Source organism: Pristiophorus japonicus, chromosome 21, assembly GCF_044704955.1.
Source record: "Pristiophorus japonicus isolate sPriJap1 chromosome 21, sPriJap1.hap1, whole genome shotgun sequence".
NCBI classification, from domain to species: domain Eukaryota; kingdom Metazoa; phylum Chordata; class Chondrichthyes; family Pristiophoridae; genus Pristiophorus; species Pristiophorus japonicus.
This window is the reverse complement of record NC_091997.1, coordinates 34653637-34676761: the sequence shown is the minus strand read 5'-3', so window position 1 is coordinate 34676761 and position 23125 is coordinate 34653637. Positions and strand designations below refer to the sequence as shown.

The 23125-nt window shown below is 45.6% G+C and overlaps 1 protein-coding gene and 1 pseudogene across 1 annotated transcript in view; both read right to left on the bottom strand.

Annotated features, from left to right (window-relative positions):
• sp2 (sp2 transcription factor) overlaps window positions 1-23125 on the bottom strand; it is a 42463-nt gene that overhangs the window by 11855 nt on the left and 7483 nt on the right. Inside the window, exon 4 of the mRNA XM_070864590.1 lies at window positions 7961-8162. Within this exon, the coding sequence (XP_070720691.1) occupies window positions 7961-8162 (202 nt within the window). The remainder of the gene's footprint in view (window positions 1-7960; window positions 8163-23125) is intronic.
• Window positions 1394-3134, bottom strand: LOC139233923 (forkhead box protein F1 pseudogene; annotated as a pseudogene).

Here is a 23125-nt window from a genome sequence, read left to right as displayed (position 1 = left end):
TGAAGGAAGAAATCGCGGAGGTACCGGCCATAATCTTCCAATGCGCCTTAGATATGGGGGTGGTGCCAGAGGACTGGAGAATTGCAGGCACTCTTTTTCTGCTTTTGTCATCCAGGGAGCTCTGACTTTAGTTGCCTTACCTTTCCCCCTAGTGGTACCTCGACTGTACCCAAACTATTTCCTCTTTAAAGGCAGCCCATTACAGTTTCGCCGTCAATCTTTGATTCCGGTTTAGCCAGACTAGATCCTTGGAGCAGACAAGATTAAGAGGAGACTTGATAGAGCTGTTGAAAATCATGAAGTGTTTTGATAGAGTAAATAAGGAGAAACTGTTTCCAATGGTAGAAGGATCGATAACCAGAGGACACAGATTTAAGATACTTGGCAAAAGAACCAGAGGTGTCATGGGGAAACATTTTTATACGCAGCGAGTTGTTGTGATTTGGAACGCGCTGCCCAAAAGGGCGGTGGAGCAGATTCAATAGTAACTTTCAAATGAGGAATTGGATAAATACTTGAAGGGTAAAAATTTGCAGGACTCTGGGGAAAGAGTGGGGAGTGGGACTAATTGCATCGCTCTTTCAAAGAGCTGGCACAGGCACGATGGGCGGAATGGCCTCCTTCTATGCTGTAGAGAGGAGGCTGAGGGGAGACCCGATTGAGCTGTATAAAATTATGAAGGGCCTGGATAGAGTGGATAGGAAGGACCTGTTTCTCTTGGCAGGAGGGTCAACAACCAGGGGCCATAGATTTAAAGTCATTGAGGGGGGGGTTTAGAGGAGATATGAGGGCAACTTTATTCGCCCAGGAGTCTGGAACTCACTGCCTGAAAGGGTGGTAGAGGCAGAAACCCTCATCACATTTAAGAAATACTTGGATGTGCACTTGAAGTGCCGTAACCTGCAGGGCTACGGAGCAAGAGCTGGAAAGTGGGATTAGGCTGGATAGCTCTTGGTCGGCCGGCGCAGACACGATGGGCCAACATGGCCTCCTTCTGTGCTGTAAATTTCTGTAATTCTGTATCAGTCCATGATTCTATGATTCTAAGTATAAACAAACAGAATTGTAGAATCCATGTTCCAACAGCAATAAAAAAATCCCACTAATAAAAAAAATTAGTGGCCTTGTTCACGGTATACCAAATAACAATATGAAATGCTGAAAATACAAAGCAGATGAGTCAGATCTAAAAGAATAAAAACAGCTTTACATTTCAGATATAATCCATCCTCAGTCCCAATGACATTTTTAATCTTAGTTTATCTTCTATCTGCTCCCCCCCCTCCCAACCCCTACCCATGCACATTCAGTATTTGTTTAAATAGTAGTTTTGCATTTCATCTTTCTCCCACAGTCACAGAATTCTCAGAAGTGCTGTGAGAGGGACTCGCTCCTACCTGCCCGAGAAAGAATGACTTGGATTTATATGGCTCCTTTCACGATCACCAGACGTCTCAAAGCGTTTTACAATTAAGTACTTTTGGAGTGTAGTCACTGTTGTAATGTAGGAAATGCGGCAGCCAATTTGCAAACAAGCAAGCTCCCACAAACAACAATGTAATAATGACCATATAATCTGTATTTTTGTTATGTTGATTGAGGGATAAATATTGGCCAGGACACTGGGGATAACTCCCCTGCTTTTCTTTGAAATAGTGCTATGGGATCTTTTACGTTCACGTGAGAGGGCAGACCGGGCCTCGGCTTAACGTCGCATCTGAAAAAAGGCATCTCCAACAGTGCAGCACTCCATCAGTACTGTCCCTCCGACAATGCAGCATTCCTCAGTAGTGCCCCTCCGACAATACTGTCCCTCCGACAGTGCAGCACTCCCTCAGTAGTGCCTCGCCAACAATGCAGCACTCCTCAGTAGTGCCCCTCTGACAGTGCAGCACTCCATCAGTACTGTCCCTCCGACAGTGCAGCACTCCGTCAGTACTGTCCCTTCGACAGTGCAGCGCTCCCTCAGTACAGATTGAACCTCTCTAATCCAGCACCCTTGGGACCTGGCCTGTGCCGGACCAGAGAATTTTCCGGACCACGGGAGGTCACGTCGACCCAAGGCTTAAAACCCCACTGTCAGTAAAGTTTTAGAATTGCTTCTTACAAAAGCTATTTTTGCTAATCTGTAACTAGTACCATGGGCTCCGTACCTTGTATATCGGCCGTGTTATAGCTATTTTGATGTAAATAGGACTGATCTAGGGAGTGTGCTTGTGGGTTGGACATGAGATTCGCCGATGGGTTGCACGGGGAGAGGGGCTGCTGTTTGATGTAAGAAGCCCCATTATTGAGCGTGGAGGCTGAAGGAGCCCATGCTGAAGCCGAGGTTGTGTACATAGAGTGAGGTTCCATCACCCCACCACTGGTCACCGAGGGAGACGCGGGCAATGAGCTGTCTGTGTGGTTGGGTTGGTCTTCGACCAAAGATCCTGCACGGCTTCCCATATAGTTACCATTGTTGGCCGAGAGGTGAGAGGTGAGAGACAGAATGTCCTGGTAAACCCATTTGTTAGCGTTGTTGGGCAAATGTCAATTCATCATGCTGATGCTATCTAATGAAAGGTCATTGGGGGAGCAGGAGATGGGCCCTCTTGAACCTTGAAAGTTCTAGGTCCCTGCGATGTGGTTGAACCCCAATCCGTTCATCATGCTGTACATGGGCTTAAGGGCTTGGCATTTCCTGCAAAAGTCCCTTGGTCTGTGCCTGAAGGAGCCCTCCTCAAACATGAACTCGCTGGCCGGGTCAATGGTCCAGTAATGGCCGTTGCCAGGTCTGCCCAGGCCCTTGGGCAGTTTGGTGAAGCACTCGTTCAAGGAGAGGTTGTGACGCACGGAGTTCTTCCAGCCTTGGCAGGAGTCTCGGAAAAAGAGGATGCGGCTCTGGAGGAACTGGTAGATCTGGCTGAGAGTCAGCCGCTTGGTGGGAGAGCTCTGGATAGCCATCACAATCCGGGCTTTGTAGAATATGGTGGCTTCTCCGGGCGCCGTATATCAGCATTTGTTTTCTGAGTTTTGGTACTGGAGGTAGCTGATTCCATCACAGAGGTCTGGCAACGCTGCTGACAACGACCTGCCCGGGTCGTTGTCAGCAGCGTGGTCAGCAGTACCCGGTTTAAATAAACACTAAGATCCCCTCACCTCCTCTCTGACCCGGCAATGCTCCTGCCCGCTCTGTAGTGCCTCGCTACGTCCTGATCCCAATCCCATTGTCAGGCGTGACGGCTGTGATGCAGTTCCCGTCGACATGGGAAAATCATTCGCCAATTTCATGTATAGAAAGGATTTCCATCCGGCCTCCAAGTTCAACATCAAAAAGGTGAGCGAGCGGCAGCTGGGGGCAGGGGGTGTTGTCGACGGGTGGGCAACAACGATGTCACTGGGCCCGAGGGCCGCCCACCCTGCCCGCTCACCGGCGTTTGTGCCCCAGATCTGTGGCAGCTTTCAGCCTGTTTTGCTTTGGTTGATGTCTGCATCGTTTGGAGGAATCGACTTTTGTGGGCACCCAAGTGCTTTATCGCGTATAGGGATCTGTGTGTAAAGACAGCAATCGCCCTTTCCCTGTCGGCTTTCTTACTCTATACTCTACATACTCTTAAAAATGACTCAACTTGATGAACACATGACACAGCACGGGTTGTGACCCCTCGCCGGGAATGATGTCGGACCAGGGAGGGTGCCGGACCAAAGAGTGCCGGATTTGAGAGGTTCAACCTGCACTGCACTGGAGTGTCAGCCTAGATTTTTGTGCTCAAGTCCCTGGAGTGGGACTTGACCCCACAACCTTCTGACTCTGACCCCAGCACCAATCAGGGTGAATCATAGGGGAGCACCTGCCCCAGGACACAAGTGCTGTTTCGAGGCGCAGGTGGGCTCTTTCGAGATCTTCTGCAGGAACATTTCACTGAACAGGAAAGCGAACATAGAAACATAGAAAATAGGTGTAGGAGTAGGCCATTCGGCCCTTTGAGCCTGCACCGCCATTCAATAAGATCATGGCTGATCATTCCCTCAGTAGCCCTTTCCTGCTTTCTCTCCATACCCCTTGATCCCCTTAGCCGTAAGGGCCATATCTAACTCCCTCTTGAATATATTCAATGAACTGGCATCAACAACTCTCTGCGGTAGGGAATTCCATAGGTTAACAACTTTCTGAGTGAATAAGTTTCTCCTCATCTCATTCCGAAATGGCCTACCCCTTATCCTAGACTATGTCCCCTGGTTCTGGACCTCCCCAATATCGGGAACATTCTTCCCGCATCTAGCCTGTCCAGTCCCGTCAGAATCTCATACGTTTCTATGAGATCCCCTCTCGTCCTTCTAAACTCCAGTGAATAAAGGACCAGTTGATCCAGTCTCTCCTCATATGACAGTCCAGCCTTCCCTGGAATTAGTCTGGTGAACCTTCGCTACACTCCCTCAATAGCAAGAACGTCCTTCCTCAGATTAGGAGACCAAAACTGAACATAATATTCCAGGTGAGGCCTTACTAAGGCCCTGTACAACTGTAGTAAGACCTCTCTGCTCCTATACTCAAATCCCCTAGTTATGAAGGCCAACATACCATTTGCCTTCTTCACTGCCTGTTGTACCTGCATGCCAACCATCAATGACTGATGAACCATGACACCCAGGTCTCGTTGCACCTCCCCTTTTCCTAATCTGCCGCCATTCAGATAATATTCTGCCTTCGTGTTTTTGCCCCCAAAATGGATAACCTCACATTTATCCACATTATACTGCATCTGCCATACATTTGCCCACTCACCTAACCTGTCCAAGTCACCCTGCAGCCTCTTAGCGTCCCCCTCACCGCTCACACCGCCACCCAGTTTAGTGTCATCTGCAAACTTGGAGATATTACACTCAATTCCTTCATCCAAATCGTTAATGTATATTGTAAAGAGTGGGGTCCCAGCACTGAGCCCTGCGGCACTCCACTAGTCACTGCCTGCCATTCTGAAAAGGACCCGTTTATCCCGACTCTCTGCTTCCTGTCTGCCAACCAGTTCTCTATCCACGTCAGTACATTACCCCAATACCATGCGCTTTGACTTTGCACAACAATCTCTTGTGCGGGACCTTGTCAAAAGCCTTTTGAAAGTCCAAATACACCACATCCACTGGTTCTCCCTTGGCCACTCTGCTAGTTACATCCTCAAAAAATTCCAGAAGATTTGTCAAGCATGATTTCTCTTTCATAAATCCATGCTGACTTGGTCCGATCCTGTCACTGCTTTCCAAATGCACTGCTATTTCATCCTTAATGATTGATTCCAACATTTTCCCCACTACTGATGTCAGGCTAACCGGTCTATAATTACCCATTTTCTCTCTCCCTCCTTTGTTAAAAAGTGGTGTTACATTAACTACCCTCCAGTCCATAGGAACTGATCCAGAGTCGATCGACTGTTGGAAAATGATCACCAATGCATCCACTATTTCTAGGGCCACTTCCTTAAGTACTCTGGGATGCAGACTATCAGGCCCCGGGGATTTATCAGCCTTCAATCTCATCAATTTCCCTAACACAATTTCCATCCTAATAAGGATATCCCTCAGTTCCTCCTTCTCACTGGAACTACTGTCCCTAAGTACATTCGGAAGGTTATTCGTGTCTTCCTTCGTGAAGACAGAACCAAATTATTTGTTCAATTGGTCTGCCATTTCTTTGTTCCCCATTATAAATTCACCTGAATCCGACTGCAAAGGACCTACATTTGTCTTCACTAATCTTTTTCTCTTCATATATTTATAGAAGCTTTTGCAGTCAGTTTTTATGTTCCCTGCAAGCTTCCTCTCGTACTCTATTTTCCCCCTCTTAATTAAACCCTTAGTCCTCATCTGCTGAATTCTAAATTTCTCCCAGTCCTCAGGTTTGTTACTTTTTCTAGCCAATTAATATCCCTCTTCCTTGGTTTTAACACTATCCTTAATTTCTCTTGTTAGCCACGGTTGAGCCACCTTCCCCATTTTATTTTTACTCCAGGCAGGGATGTACAATTGCTGAAGTTCATCCATGTGATCTTTAAATGTTTGCCATTGCTTATCCACCGTCAACCCTTTAAGTATCCTTTGCCAGTCTATTCTAGCCAATTCACGCCTCATACCGTCGAAGTTACCTTTCCTTAAGTTCAGAACCCTAGTTTCCGAATTAACTGTGTCACTCCCCATCTTAATAAAGAATTCTACCATATTATAGTCACTCTTCCCCAAGGGGCCTCGCACAACAAGATTGCTAATTAGTCCCTTCTCATTACACATCACCCAGTCTAGGATGGCCAGCTCTATAGTTGGTTCCTCGACATATTGGTCGAGAAAACCATCCCTAGTACACTCCAGGAAATCCTCCTCCATTGCATTATTACCAGTTTGGTTAGCCCAATCAATATGTCGATTAAAGTCGCTCATGATAACTGCTGTACCTTTATTGCACGCATCCCTTATTTCTTGTTTGATGCTGTCCCCAACCTCACTACTACTGTTTGGTGGTCTGTACACAACTCCCACTAGCGTTTTCTGCCCTTTGGTATTCCGCAGCTCCACCTATACCGATTCCACATCATCCAGGATAATGTCCCTCCTTACCATTGCATTAATTTCCTCTTTAACCAGCAACGCCACCCCGCCTCGTTTTCCTCTCTGCCTATCCTTCCTAAATGTTGAATACCCCTGGATGTTGAGTTCCCAGCCTTGGTCACCCTGGAGCCATGTCTCCGTGATGCCAATTACATTATATCCGTTAACTGCTGTCTGCGCAGTTAATTCGTCTACCTTACTCCGAATACTCCTCGCATTGAGGCACAGAGCCTTCAGACTTGTCTTTTTAACACACTTTGCCCCTTTAGAATTTTGCTGTAATGTGGCCCTTTTTGTTTTTTGCCTTGGGTTTCTCTGCCCTCCACTTTTACTCATCTCCTTTCTGTCTTTTGCTTCTGCCTCTATTTTATTTCCCTCTGTCTCCCTGCATAGGTTCCCATCCCCCTGCCATGTTAGTTTAACTCCTCCCCAACAGCACAAGCAAACACTCCCCCTAGGATATTGGTTCTGGTCCTGCCCAGGTGCAGACCGTCCGGTTTGTACTGGTCCCACCTCCCCCAGAACCGTTTCCAATGTCCCAGGAATTTGAATCCCTCCCTTTTGCACCACTCCTCAAGCCACGTATTCATCTGAGCTATCCTGCGATTCCTATTCTAACTAGCACGTGGCACTGGTAGCAATCCTGAGATTACTACTTTTGAGGTCCTACTTTTTAATTTAGCTCCTAGCTCCCTAAATTAGTCTCGTAGGTCCTCATCCCGTTTTTTACCTATATCGTTGGTACCTATGTGCACCATGACAACTGACTGTTCACCCTCCCTTTTCAGAATGTCCTGCACCCGCTCCGAGACATCCTTGACCCTTGCACCAGGGAGGCAACATACCATCCTGGAGTCTCGGTTGCAGCCGCAGAAACGCCTATCTATTCCCCTTACCATTGAATCCCCTATCACTATAGATCTCCCACTCTTTTTCCTGCCCTCCTGTGCAGCAGAGCCACCCAAGGTGCCATGAACTTGGCTGCTGCTGCCCTCCCCTGATGAGTCATCCCCCTCAACAGTACCCAAAGCGGTGTATCTGTTTTGCAGGGGGATGACCGCAGGGGACCCCTGCACTACCTTCCTTCCACTGCTCTTCCTGTTGGTCACCCATTTACTATCTGGCTGTGTACCCTTTGGCAGAAAATTTGTCGCCAGGTCAAAACCTGGGAACTCCCGTCGTAACAGCACTGTGGGAGCACCTTCACCACACGGGACTGCAGCGGTTCAAGATGGCGGCTCACCACCTTTTCCAAATGGCAAGTAGGGAGATGAGGCAACAAATGCCGGCCATGCCAGCATTGCCCGGGTCCCGAGAATGAATGGGAGAACAGAGGAACCCAATGAGAGAACAAGAGACGGGAATGAAAAGCCGGCAGTACCTTTTCTCGCCGTCCTTGCAGTTTGGACACGTGCAGGCCATCCGTTTCATCTTCTTGTTGTGTTGCCCCGCCATCTCGTCAGCCGGCAAGGCTGGCTCCATCTGGAGCTGGCTGATTTGGCTCGGACTCAGTGCGGTGATGGTGATATTGTTGGCGGAAACTGGGGACATAACCCCCGTCTGCACACTTAACTGTTGCTGTCCTGTCAAGAATAAAACAGCATTATTAATTAACGAATCACTGTTTGCAGCACAGGAGGAGGTCATTCAGCCCGTTGCGCCTATGCTGGCTCTCTGAAAGAGCTGCACATTTAGCCCGATTCTGTTGCCCATCCCTCTCCTATCATGACTACATTTTTCTATTTCAAATAATTATCCATTTCCCTTTTAAAAGCCAATACAGGTTGAACCTCCCTTATCCAGAACTCCCTTATCCGGAACCACCCCTCGTTCAGAACCATTCACGGCCACTGGGTGGTGCATGCGCAGAACTCCCACATGAACAAATTGAAGTCCTTCCTCGCTGCCGACTCCTGCAATCGCTGGCCTGACCCTGCGTTCCACGCCCCCCATGATCTCTGCCGCAGTCCCAGTCCCAGTCCCAAGCCAGCCAGCCCCAATAGCCCCTTGCTCAGTATCTGTCCCATCCAATTTAATGTAACCACCCCTCATCCGGAAAAATCCCTTATCCAGAACAGGCCAGGTCCCGAGGGTTCCGGATAAGGGAGGTTCACCATGTATTGCTTTCACCACTATTTCTGGTCGGCCATTCCATGTCCTCACAACCCTTTGGATAAAGAAGTCCGCCTTTTAGGTATGATGTTAAATTATGCCCTCGTGTTACTGACTCGGTAACCAGTAGAAATTAGCTTTCCGGATTTAATTTTTCAAAAAGTCTTATAATTTTGAATACTTCTATCAGGTCTCTTCGACTTTCTGTATTCTAATGGAAAATCGCAGCTTCTCTTGTCTCTCCAAATAACGAAAGCCTCTTATCCCTGGTATTATCTTAACCAATCTCGTCTTCACCCGCTCCACGGCCTTGACATTGTTCCTAAAGTAAAGCATTGTTAGAGAATTCAAACAGGCTGCATTCAGTCAGACTGTGAAAATTCACAGACCCCAAGTCAAAGCTGCTACGTGCAACTCAGCATGTTGCATTAATTCATCAATCAACTTGACATTTTAGGACCTTTGGGTAGCGAGCCAATTAAAAGGTTAACAGACTATCAATTGAGCCAATAAGGTCAAAGAAGGCGAGTTCTTTTCTGTAAATTGAACCAGGTATAAAAACAGCCATTTTGGCCATGTGGTCTCAGAAGGACAAAGGCCTGGCTTAAAGCCAAGAGCTTGTTGCTGCTGCCAGAATAAAATTACATTAAAACTACAACCGGAGTTCGTAATTCATTGGGAATTAAGAGATCTAACAATGTTGGCGTCACGAACAGGATCACTGAGGGAAGAAACTGAATTTTGGACATCGGACCTACATACTGAGGTAAGGACTCCTCTTTATAAAAGTCCTCGGTCAAAAGTCTAAATTCGCCTCTCCTTCTACGTGATTCCGAAAGCTCCGGTTTGCGAACCCTCCGGTTGGTAGTCGGCTCGAGATCCCATAGACGCCTAACTTCGGCGGTGTGTTAGTTAATTAATCACCGACCCACTTATCGGCTGGAAAGCCTATGACTCGAGACCCCAGTAAAGAAATCAGTATTATGGCAGCAGGAGATAAGAGCAAAGAATTGCCTACAACTGTAAAAGGTGGGCAGGCACCACCTGAGGTTTTGATAGATGAAATCCTCCAACATTTGAAAGAATACATAGAGCAACAATTCAACTTATCTAAAACCTGTATTGAGATCGAACAAAAATACGGTACCTCCAAAGGACAATGGTCCTTGGACGAGATTAAAAGGGTCTGGGGAAAAACGACCCGTATGAAAAATAAAGAGCGAACTAGATGGTCCCTAGCGGTTATGGGACAGATCCGAAAGTGGAATGAAATTATAATGCGTTCCCAACATGATCGAGAACTGACCAGTACAAAGGACCAATTGCAAGCTGTTTGTGCACAGCTGCGACAGAAAAAACTTGAACTTGAAAAATCGGAAGCGGAAGTTAAAGATCTTAAAGGTGAAATTAAAGAATGGAAAAAAAATCATTAGGTCAAAAGACAGTAATAGGAAAAGGAAAATGTATCGGTCAATTCCCAGGGTACCCATGTTTGGATAAATTAAAAGCGCAAACCCGAGGACACGACCAAGGAATAGATATGGATTCTGAATCCTCCGACGATACAGGGTCGGAGGATGATGAAGAATTAGGGGTGCGCTTTGCCTCATTTAATAAAAGACGAGTTGTAGTCAAATCAGAAGAGACTGCGGATGAGGGTGGAACCAAAAAAACGAGGAAAAGGGTGTATGCAGCATTCTTAGTTCATGATCCGGCAGACCCAGAGAAAATTGATAAATGGTCCAAGGAATTGCCCAATCCAAAGAAAGGGGGAGTAAAAACGTGGGACCAATTGGACCGCTTAAGAAATATATATCAACTTCATCCCTGGGACGGAGTGCAAATTTTGACCATAATGGTGCCAAAAACACAAGGAAAAAAATTGCACGACAAGGTAGAAGAAGCTTTGGGGCAGGATGAGCAAGAATTAGATGCAGGATGGGAGGCGATTAAACATTGGCTGCAAGCCTTCAGTCCAGCTAAGACAGACTGGGGAAAAATTGCAGCCTGCCAACAGAAAGGAACAGAGGAGGTCCTGGAGTATGACGAGCGGTTTAGATGCACGTGGCTAGAACATTCAGGTATGAATAATATGGATGAGGAAATGGATGAACAAGTGTTTGGACCCCTGAAAGCAGCTTTCGTGGCAGGTCTAAAGCCAGAACTGTCCAAAATGCTTAAGGTAGGGTTGCCGGACTGGGAAGGTAGAGGAACTACCTTTGCAGCATTGGTGGATCGATGTAACCAATTAGACAGGGATATGGGAGCTAAAGTCCGAGCTGTATAGGCTATGGGATGGAAATCCCAGGATTCCGATAAACAGTTATTGGGAAAATTACCTGGAAAATGTCATTATTGTGGGAAAGAAGGTCACTGGGCCAAGACGTGCAGGGCAAAACAGCAAGGTCGCGGCCGGGGAAGCCAGGGATACAATTCAGCCAACAAACCAGGCTTGTCACAAGATACCGACCTCATAAAAGCATTTAAGCGACTGACAATACAACAACAGAAGGAGTTACTTGGGATAGCAAAAAACGATTAGAGTCCACCCTGGCCCCCCTCCTCGCACTAATGCAACAAAGGGGAGATGGGCTATATATAACTGTGAGGGTGGGCGATAAGGATGTGGACTGTCTTTTAGACAGAGGGGCGGAATTAACATGCTTACCCCTACAATATGGAGACTTTTTGCCGTTGGATGGTAGGGCACGTACAGCCTATGGAGTTGGGGCCATAAAATGGAAATTAAAAGGACAACACCGGTACTTATAGGGCTAGGTCCACATGAACTAACCACGCCGGTCTGGATAGGCCCAGTAGATCAACCCCTTTTGGGAATGGACGTTCTAATCCAAGTAGATTCATCATTGCATTTCGAGAATGGTCGGGTGACATCGTTAATTAGAACTTTGAAGAAAGAAGAATTGAAGGAACACCCGATATGGGCTAAAGATAAGAACGATTGTGGCCTACTCCAGATGGAGCCTGCGTCATTTACAGGGACCAAGCCTCCATGCACTAAACAGTATCCCATTAGTCCAACTGCCATCGCGGGAATCTTACCGGTTATTCAGCAATTGGAGAAACAAGGGGTGCTTATTAAAACGCATAGCTTCTCCAATAGCCCCGTGTGGCCGGTACAGAAATCTAATGAGACTTGGCGTTTGACTGTTGATTATAGGAAAGCTAACCAGTGTATTGATCAAAAAGCTCCTTTGGTCACAGATCCCTCCACCATTTTTAATGCCCTCAAACCTGAACATAAATATTTCTCGGTTATAGATATGGACAACGGATTTTGGTCGGTGCCTCTGGCACCGGAGGTTCGACAGTGGTTTGCTTTCACGGTCCAAGGACAACAGTATACTTGGACCCGGTTACCGCAGGGTTTCCACAACAGCCCTACGGTATTCCACATGGCTTTACAAAGCCATTTGCGAGAATTACCTCCCCTGTCATCCACAGTCATCCAATATGTAGACGATATCCTGCTAGCTTCAAACACGAAAGAACAACATGAACAAGATTTACGAGCTTTGCTGGACCACCTTTGGCTGAAAGGACATAAAGCCAGCATCGACAAAGCACAAATATCCCAAGAAGAGGTTATATACCTGGGACAAAAGATTTCACAAGGAAAGAAGAGAACTTACCCAGGATAGAACTACAGCCATTCAGGCTGCTAAAAAACTATTCAGGAACTAAGGTCTTTTTTGGGATTGCGTAACTTTAACAGAAATTGGATTGACTCCTTCACACAGCTTGTTCAGCCATTCAATGATATCTTAAAGGGGAAACGTGCCTCTAAAGAAGCCATCACCCTCACTAAGGAACAGCAAGAGGCCTTCCTGAGTTCGAAAAAGGCTTTGTGTTCGGCACCGGCTCTGAGAATTCCCGACAGTGGTAAGCCATTTACCGTTTGTCCATGAGAAAGAAGGATACATGACAGCTATACTGACACAAGAACATGGGGATCGGCAATTGGCTATTATTCGGCAAAACTGGATGCGCTAGCCCTCGGATGGGGAAGTTGCCTAAGGGCCATGGAAGCTACATGTCGAGCGGTAATGATCACTGCGAGTCTAGTCCTCGACCAAAAGCTGATTGTCAAGTGTCCCCACACTGTACACGCTTTGCTGTCTATGAATAGAATGTCTCAGGTGACGGCAGGTAGATGGACCCGCTGGACAGCAGTTTTGGAAGCTCCTAATCTCCATATTGTCCGGGCCAGCCCGGTTAATCCCGCAACTATGCTTCCGATGTCAGAATCGAGGGAGCAAGAGGGGGGAGAATGTGAAGAGCATGACTGCGTGGAGATTTTAAAAGAAACAGAAGAAGCAGCCTTAGCAGCAGAGGAACCTCTGCACAACCCAGACCTCATCCTGTTTACAGATGGTTCCTCCTTTGTTGACAATGGTACCAGAAAAGCAGGATGGGCAGTTACAACCTTATATGAGGTAGTGGCAAAAGGATGTTTATCCTCAGGAACGTCAGCACAACAGGCCGAGTTACGGGCCCTGTCAGAAGCATGTCGAATAGCAGAAGGACAGACAGCTAATGTCTACACAGATTCGCGTTATGCTTTTGGAGTCGTTCACGGCTTTGGTATGTTATGGCGGAAAAGAGGATTCCTCACTGCTGCTGGTACACCTATCCAAAATGGAAAAGAAGTCCGAGACTTACTAGAGGCCATACAATTACCTCAGGAAGTGTCCATCCTGAAGTGTAAGTCCCATACCAAGGAAAATACCACGGAAGCACAGGGAAATGCCCTAGCCGACCAGGCAGCTAAAGATGCCGCCTCACAGGGCGTTCCTCCAGAAGAACCAACACAGATGTGCAGATTGAAAGCACTCAGGACTCTGACACGAGACCTTCAAACAATGCAAGGCGAGTGTTCCCGAGAGGAAAAATGGACGTGGATTGAGGCAGGAATTAAGCTATGCGAAGATGGTGTCTGGAGACAAAGAGTTACCGACAAGCCAGTCGCGCCACAAGTGCTTATGCCTTTTTTAGCCCAACAGATCCACTCATGGGGACACTTGGCCTCACAACAGATGACGGCACGGTTCCAGAAAAGCTGGTGGGGTCGGGGATTTAAAAAAACATGCCCAGCTGGTAACAGACCGCTGTGTGGTCTGCCAGAAAAATAATTCTGGACCCATCACGGTAATGCCCCAACTGAGGCCCCCTGTCCCTGTCGGACCATTCCAGCATCTGCAGGTTGATTATATATCTCTTCTTTCATGCCAAAGATACACTAACATTCTTGTCATGGTCGACAGATTCTCTAGCTTGGTAGAAGCTGTCCCAACTAAAAGAGCCACAGCCAATCACACTGCAAAGGTCTTGTGTAAGGATTACATTCCCCGATGGGGAGTCCCGAGTAGCATTGACTCAGATCAGGGAACACACTTCACAGGTGCTGTCTGCCAAGAAGTCTGTAGGTTACTGAACATTACGTGGGATTTACATTGTCCTTATCATCCACAATCATCAGGACAAGTAGAGCGAATGAATCGAACTCTGAAACAACAGCTTGCCAAATATCACCAAGAAGGAACACCATGGCCCCAGGCACTACCAATAGTGCTATGTAGCATTAGGGCAACCCCGAACAAAGCTACAGGTCTAAGCCCATTTGAAATTATAACAGGAAGACCCATGTCGCTGCCAGGAACTATTGATTTACGGAAAGCTAATGTTCACTTAATGAGTGACACTTTGTTATCATACTGTGAGAACCTAACCAATGCTATTGGTTCTGTTTCCCGACAGGTATCAGCAGCTTGGGGTAATCCACCCGAAGGAGGACACGACATCATCCCGGGAGTCTGGGTGTATGTGAAAAAGTTGCATAAAGAACCTTTGGGTGCCAAGTGGGAGGGACCTTATCAAGTGTTATTGACCACCCAGGCAGCTGTTAAAGTCCAAGGAAAGAAAGCCTGGATCCACGCTTCACACGTTAAACGAGCATCCGTAACTGAAGCTGAAATCTAATAAGGACAATTACTTTTTGCCAAAATGTATAAATTTACTGCATTACTGACTGTAGGTATTCTAGGCATAGGCCTACTTCTTACTAGCCAACCCTCTGCACCAAAGGGAAATAGTAGGGTAGCAAGGGAATTACATGTAAATACCTTTTTATATATGTCATACATTTATGCCAAACAAGGTAACATTTCTAGTTGTTGGGTATGTGCGCATATTCATATTCACTCAAAGGGAGGGATTCCCTTGAGGCCAGTTCCCTTGAATATCTCGGAAATGGCTGAGTGGATAATTAATCAAAACAAAACAGGCAAGGCGTTTCAGGATACGGAAAACTGGGCACGTAAATGGAAGTCAGCAGGTTACAATCTGACTACCTTTGAAGGGGGAATACCAACCATGCTACAATAATTCCAAACGGCCCCCATTTTTTGTTATCACTAATACAACGGGAATAGGAAGACCGGGGGAATCGGTCTGTCTGATTAGAAACATCAAAGGAGGCCAAAATATGGGGTATAGTAACTGCTCCCGGAATTATAATATAATCAAGCCACGGAACCGTCCAAACTGGGCCAATGTGGGAATTTTTAACGAAACGGGGATTCTGAATAAAACAGATGGAAAAGCCTGGACAGGTCCCGAGTGTTGCTGACAAAGAAACAGTTAACATTCATTGCATATAATGGCACCTATTGGGTGTGTGGCCACAAGGCCTCCCTTGGCTGCCCCAGAATTGGATGGGATCCTGCTATTTCGCCTACATTGTGCCTTATATGTATCATATAAAGTCACTGTCGGAACATTTATTCCGTCCTAAGAGAGCTATCACAGAAACAGAGAGGTTCTTTGCCATTCTGATCCCCAAGTATGGGACCGCCAGACTGGCAAGGGAATCCATTAACATGGCATCCGTTGTGGAACGAGTAGCCAATGATATCTCAGAGGCCCTAGTTAAAATCAATGCAGAAATGGTAGCAATCCGCACAGTAGCCCTACAGAATAGACTGGCCCTTGATTACATCCTGGCTGAAAAGGGAGGTACTTGCGCCCTACTCGGAACTGAGTGTTGCACATATATCCCAGATAGCTCCGAAGAAATTACCCACTTAGCGGAGCATATCCAAAAGGAGGTAGAAAAACTTAAGCAACCCCCATCATTCACTTTGTGGAGTGGAGCCACTGAATGGCTAGGTTCAATAGGAACTTCATTGGTGGAAGGTTTAATTCTATTCGTTGTAATTATTTTACTTTTATATTGTTTGTTTATGTTGATTAAATGTTGTTGCAACCAGGCGGCTGTAGCTGCTGTCCCGAATGTGAGACACCTTGCAGGTCCCAGCAGACCGTCTGTACGTGGCACAGGGGTATGTTATGCTTAAGGGAAGGTTGTTTACTGGTTGAATTAAGATATTGATTTGGATTAAATTGGAATAAGGTTAATTAACCTACTAAAACCAGACTTCCATTGTGGCCACGATGGAACTCGGGTTGGTGCAAATTTGTGTGGAAGCTACTAGTCCGGACATGTGGTGAAACATATCAACAAATTTTGGAAGGAAACTCTATTAACATGTATGAAATTATTTTGTAGAATGTTTAACCAGTGATAGCTGATGTTTTATGATTCAGTTTGTGAAAGAATCAAAGGGGGGATTGATAGAGAATTCAAACAGGCTGCATTCAGACAGACTGTGAAAATTCACAGGTCCCAAGTCAAAGAAGGCGAGTTCTTTTCTGTAAATTGAACCAGGTATAAAAACAGCCATTTTGGCCATGTGGTCTCAGAAGGACAAAGGCCTGGCTTAAAGCCAAGAGCTTGTTACTGCTGCCAGAATAAAATTACATTAAAACTACAACCGGAGTTCGTATTTCATTGGGAATTAAGAGATCTAACAAGTATCAATATCTGGGCGTACTATTTTAAAAGATTTTTTTTCTTATCAGACGGGAATTGAATCCCAAAATATTAAAATGCAGACTTCCAGAATTCCTATTGCCCCGTAACCCATTCTGTACATTCACCGTCTCTTCATCACTGACTTCCACTGGCTCGGTCACCCAGCATTTCAACTACTCATGTTCAAATCGCTGCAAAGCCTCGTTCAATCCCACTTCTGCAATATTCTTCATCCTACATCCCACCCTGCACTCCTGCTCTTCTTCAATATTGTTCATTTGTGTCAGCCATGGCTCAGTGGTAGCACCCTTGCCTCAGAAGGTTGTGGGTTCAAGTCCCGCTCCAGAGACTTGAGCACAAGTATCTAGGCTGACATCCAGTGCAGTACTGAGGGAGTGCTGCACTGTCGGAGGTGCCAACTTTCGGATGAGACGTTAAACCGAGGCGCCGTCTGCTCGCTCGGGTAGACGTAAACGATCCCATGGCACTATTTTGAGGAAGAGCAGGAGAGTTATCCCTGGTGTCCTGGGGCCAATATTTATCCTTCAATCAACATAACAAAAAAACAGATTATCTGGTCATTATCACATTGTTGCTTGTGGGAGCTTGCTGTGCGCAAATTGGCTGCTGCGTTTCCCACATTACAGCAGCGACTATACTCCAAAAGTACTTCATTGGCTGTAAAGTACTTTGAGATGTCCGAATGTCGTGAAAGGCGCTATATAAATGCGAGTCTTTTTTCTTTCTCTCTGGAAAAGCATCATCCCTGCGCTGGGCACCTTCATAGCATCAAAGAAACTTGCAGCACAGAAAGAGGCCTATCGGCCCGTCGTGCATGTGGTGGCTCTTTGAAAAAGCAGTCGTGCTTAGTCCCACACCCCCTCGCTGTGTGTCTGTAACCCTGGAAGTTCCTCACCCTCCAGCACCTGTCCAACACCTGTTCAGGCCGAGCGGTCCAGATCTCCACAACTCTCTGAGTGAAAACATTTCTCTTCATCTCAACTCTGGATCTTATGCCAATGATTTTAAATCTATGACCTCTGGTTATTGACCTATTCACCTAAACATCTGGGGGTTGGAATCAGGAACTCATTTTTTGGGGGACGGGAGGGAACTGCACAAACATGAAATAATAAATCAAAATTCTACATTCATTTTGCAACCCCACCTTTAAAAGCCCAGCCAATGAAATGCTCCTTGCCTCTCTCTCCTCATTCTCTTTCTAGGAGCACAATCTCTATATTCACCTGTCGAACTGTAAATGGAATCATTGGCTGCTGCATTTGAGAAAACGACAACAGCAACTTACATTTATATAGCAGCTTTAACACGGTGACAATGTCCCAGGGTGCTTTACAGGAGCGTTATCAGACACCAAGCCACATAAGCAGATAGATATTAGGGCACGTGCTTGGTTAAAGTGATAGGTTTTAAGGAGCGTCTTAAAGGAGAGAGAGGCAGGGAGGTTTAGGGAGGGAATTCCAGAGCTTAGGGCCCAGGCAGCTGAAGGCACGGCCGCTAACAGTGGAGTGATGGAAATCAGGGATGCGCAAGAGGTCAGAATTGGAGGAGCGCAGAGATCTCGGTGGGTTGTGGGGCTGGAGGAGATTACAGAGGGAGGGGGTGAGACCATGGAGAGATTTGAAAACAAGGATGAGAATTTTTAAATTGAGGCGTTGCCGGACCGGGAGCCAATGTAGGTCAGCGAGCACAGGGGTTGATGGGTGAACGGGACTTGGTGCGAGTTAGGATAAGGGCAGCTGCGTTTTGGATGAGCTCAAGTTTACGGAGGATGGAAGATGGGAGGCTGGCTAGGAGAGCATTAAAACAGTCTAAAAATTAGAGCCAGACCTTTCAGGAAACACTTCTACACAAAAAGGGTGGTAGAAACTTGGAACGCTCTTCCCCAAACAGCAACTGATGCTGTATCAATTGTTAATTTTAAATCTGAGAATGATAGATTTTTGTTAACCAAAGGTATTAATTGATATGGGCCAAAGGCGGGTATATGGAGTTAGGTCGCAGATCAGCCATGATCGCATTGAAGGCTTGAGGGGCTCAATGGCCTCCTCCTGTTCCTATATGAATATGATCACCAATTTAGTGTCAAATTGCTGCAGAATTAGCAGCACTCCTGGCCCCCAGGAAATGGAGACTAACCAGACTTATTCCACATAAGAAAGAATTTGAAATAAAACCCGAAAATACTGGAAATAGACAGCAGTCACGCAGCATCAACGAGCGAGAAACAGAATTAACGTTTCAGTCGACGACCTTTCATCAGAACTGGAAAAAGTTAAGAGATGTAACAGCTTTTAAGCAAGTAAGAAATTAATAAAGGGAAAATAGAGTATGAGAGTAAACTAGCGAGAGACATAAAAACAGACTATAAAAGCTTCTATAGATATGTAAAAATGAAAAGATCAATCAAAGTAAATGTGGGTCCCCTACAAGGTTAGACCAGGAGAAATTATAATGGAGAATAAGGAAATGGCAGAGAAATTAAATAAATACTTTGTGTGCTTTCACGGAGGTAGACACGAAAAACCTCCTGGAAATAGTGGAGTATCAGGGGTCTAGCGAGAATGAGGAACTGAAAGAAATTAGTATTCGTAAAAAAATAGTCCTGTGTAAATTAATGGGACTGAAAGCCAATAAATCCCCTGGACCTGAGGCCTACTTCCTCGGGTTTTGAAAGAGGTTGCTTTAGACATAGTGGATGTATTGGTTGTCATCTTCCAAAATTCCATAGATTCCATAGAACAGTTCCCGCAGATTGGAAGGTAGCTAATGTAACCCCGCTGTTTAAGAAAGTAGGGAGAGAGAAAAGGGGGAGCTTCAGACTAGATAGCCTAACATCAGTAGTAGGGAAAATGCTAGAATCTATTATTGAGGATATGGTAACAGGGCACTTAGAAAATTGCCCTGTGAAGATTGGGCAGAGTTAACACAGATTTATGGAAGGGAAATCATGTTTGACAAATCTGTTGAGTTTTTTAGGCTGTAACTAGCAGAATAGATAAGGGAGGAACCAGTGGATATGGTGTATTTGAATTTTCAGAAGCCATTCAATGAGATGCCATACAAGAAGTTATTGAACAAAATGAGGGCTCATGGGTTTGGGGGTAATATACTAGCGTGGATTGAGATTGGTTAACGGACAGAAAACAGAGAGTTGGAATAAACGGGTCATTTTCGGGTTGACAGGCTGTAACTAGTGGGGTACCGCAGGGATCAGTGCTTGGGCCCCAGCTATTCACAATCTATATCAATGATTTGGATGAGGGGACCAAATGTAATATATCCATGTTTGCTGATGATACAAAGCTAAGTGGGAATGTAAGTTGCAAGAAGGATGCAAAGAGACTTCAAAGGGATATAGACAGGCTAAGTGAGTGGGCAAGAACATGGCAAATGGAATATAATGTGGAGAAATGTGAAGTTATCCACTTTGGTAGGAAAAATAGAAAAGTTTTTTAAATGGTGAGAGATTGGGAAATGTTGCTGTTCAGAGGGACCTGTGTGTCCTTGTACACCAATCACTGAAAGTTAACATGCAGGTACAGTAAGCAATTAAGAAAGCAAATGGAATGTTGACCTTTATTACAAGAGGATTTGAGTATAAGAGTAAAGACGTCTTACTGCAATTATATAGGGCCCTAGTGAGACCACAACTGGAGTATTGTGCACAGTTTTGGTCTCCTTACTTAAGGAAGGATATACATGCCATAGGGGGAGTGCAACGCTGGTTCACCAGACTGATTCCTGGGATGGGGGGATTGTCCTATGAGGAGAGATTGAGTAGACTAGGCCTATATTCTCTGGAGTTTAGAAGAATGAGAGGTGATCTCATTGAAACATACAACATTCTTACAGGGCTTGACAGGGTAGATGCAGAGAGGATGTTTTCCCTGGCTGGGGAGTCTAGAACCAGGGGTCATGGTCTCAGGATAAGGGGTCAGCCATTTAGGACTGAGATGAGGAGAAATTTCTTCACTCAGAGGGTGGTGAATCTTTGGAATTCTCTGTCCCAGAGGGCTGTGGAGGCTTAGCTGTTGAGTATATTCAAATCAGAGATCGATAGATTTTTGGATATTAAGGGAATAAAGGGATATGGGGACAGTGCAGGAAAGTGAAGTTAAGGTAGATTAGCCATGATCTCATTGAATGGCGGAGCAAGCCGATTTCTGTTCCTATTTCTTATGTTCTTATGTAATGGGACAAGGAAAGAAACAAAAGATAGGTCTAGCAGGGATGTATGAAGAATGAATTTGCATTCATATATCACCTTTCACATCTTCAGGGCATTCAGAAATGTTTCACAGCCAGTGAATTATGTTGATGGGTCATCACAGTTGTAAGAAAATGCACAAGATCTCACAAAGAGCAGTGAGATAAATGACAGTTAATCTATTTTTCTGCGGTGTTGATTGAGGGACAATTGTTGGCTCGGTTTTAACGTCTCATAGAAACATAGAAAATAGGTGCAGAAGTAGGCCATTCGGCCCTTCGAGCCTATACCACCATTCAATATGATCATGGCTGATCATACAACTTCAGTACCCCCTTCCTGCTTTCTCTCCATGCCCCTTGATCCCTTTAGCTGTGAGGGCCATATCTAACTCCCTTTTGAATATATCTAACGAACTGGCCTCAACAATTCTCTGTGGTAGAGAATTCCACAGGTTCACAATTCTCTGAGTGAAGAAGTTTCTCCTCATCTCGGTCCTAAATGGCTTACCCCTTATCCTTAAGACTGTGACCCCTGGTTCTGGACTTCTCCAACATCGGGAACATTCTTCCTGCATCTAACCTGTCCAATCCCGTCAGAATTTTATATGTTTCTATGAGATTCCCTCTCATTCTTCTAAATTTCAGTGAATATAAGCCAATCAATCCAGTCTTTCTTCATATGTCAGTCCTGCCATCCCGGGAATCAGTCTGGTGAACCTTCGCTGCACTCCCTCAATAGCAAGAATGTCCTTCCTCAGATTAGGAGACCAAAACTGTACACAATATTCAAGTTGTGGCCTCACCAAGGCCCTGTACAACTGTAGTAAGACCTCCCTGCTCCTATACTCAATTCCTCTCGCTATGAAGGCCAACATGCCATTTGCATTCTTCACCACCTGCTGTACCTGTATGCCAACTTTCAATGACTGATGTACCATGACACCCAGGTCTCGTTTCACCTCCCCTTTTCCTAATCTGTCACCATTCAGATAATATTCTGCCTTCCTGTTTTTGCCACCAAAGTGAATAACCTCACATTTATTTACATTATACTGCATTTGCCATACATTTGCCCACTTACCTAATCTAAAAGATGGCACTGTTGCACTATCTCAGCACTGCACTGGGAGTGTCAGCCTAGATTTTGTGCTCAAGTCTCTGGAGTGGGACTTCAACGCACGACCTTCTAACTGAGAGGCGAGAGGGCTGCCCACCGAGCCAAGCTGACACTTCAATGCTTACAGCCAACATGAGAGGAGACAGAAAATGCTGGAAATACTTAGCATCTGTGGAGACAAGTCATCGCCCTGAAACATTAACTCTGTTTCTCTCTCCACAGGGGCTGCCTGACCTGCCGCGTATTTCCAGCATTTCCTGTTTTTATTTAAGATTTCCAGCTTCCGCAGTATTTAGCTTTTGTATTAAAGATACAGAGGTCACAGACAGCACTGCACCATCCAACCCTCAGTGCAGCCAACGTATTGCACTGATAGATTATTGCTGGGTAACAGTATCATGGAATAATGAGCAAAGGCAGGTGTAAGGAGCTGTGGCACAGTTTCTCTCTCTCTACACTATCCATTAAAATTTTAAAAATATTAAATGAAATTGTTTCCACTGGTAGGAGGGTTGGTAACCAGAGGACACAGATTTAAGGTAATTGCCAAAAGAACTAGAGGGAAGAGGAGAATTTGCTTTATGCAGCGAGTTGTGATCTGGAATGCGCCGCCTGAAAGGGCAGTCGGAGCAGATTCAATCGTAACTTTCAAAAGGGAATTGGGTAAATACTTGAAAAAGAAAGAGTTGCGGGGCTGTGGGGGAAGAGCAGGGAAAAGGGATGTATTGGCTAGATGGGCTGAATGGCCTCCTGTGCTGTACAATTCTATGATCCATAATCTAAATAAATGGTAGAACAGGCTCAAGGGGCTGACTGGATCTCCTCTCCATTATTTTACCCGTTACTTTGTTGGAATAAATTCCTTTCTCTTGCACAAGGTCTATCTATGAATCGTAGAACGATACTGCACAGACAGCCATTTGGCCCATTGTGCCTGGCTCTATGAAGGAGCTATCCAACTAATGCCACTCCCCCGCTCTTTCCCCATAGCACGGCATATTTTTTCTCTTCAAGTGTTTATCCAATTGCCCTTTTGTAAGTTACTATTGAATCTGCTTCCACCACCCTTTCAGGCAGTTCCAGATCATAGCAGTTTTGGTCCCCTTATTTAAAGAGGGATATACTTGCATTGGAGGCAGTTCAGAGAAGGTTCAAGAGGTTGATTCCTGAGATGAAGGGTTTGTCATGAA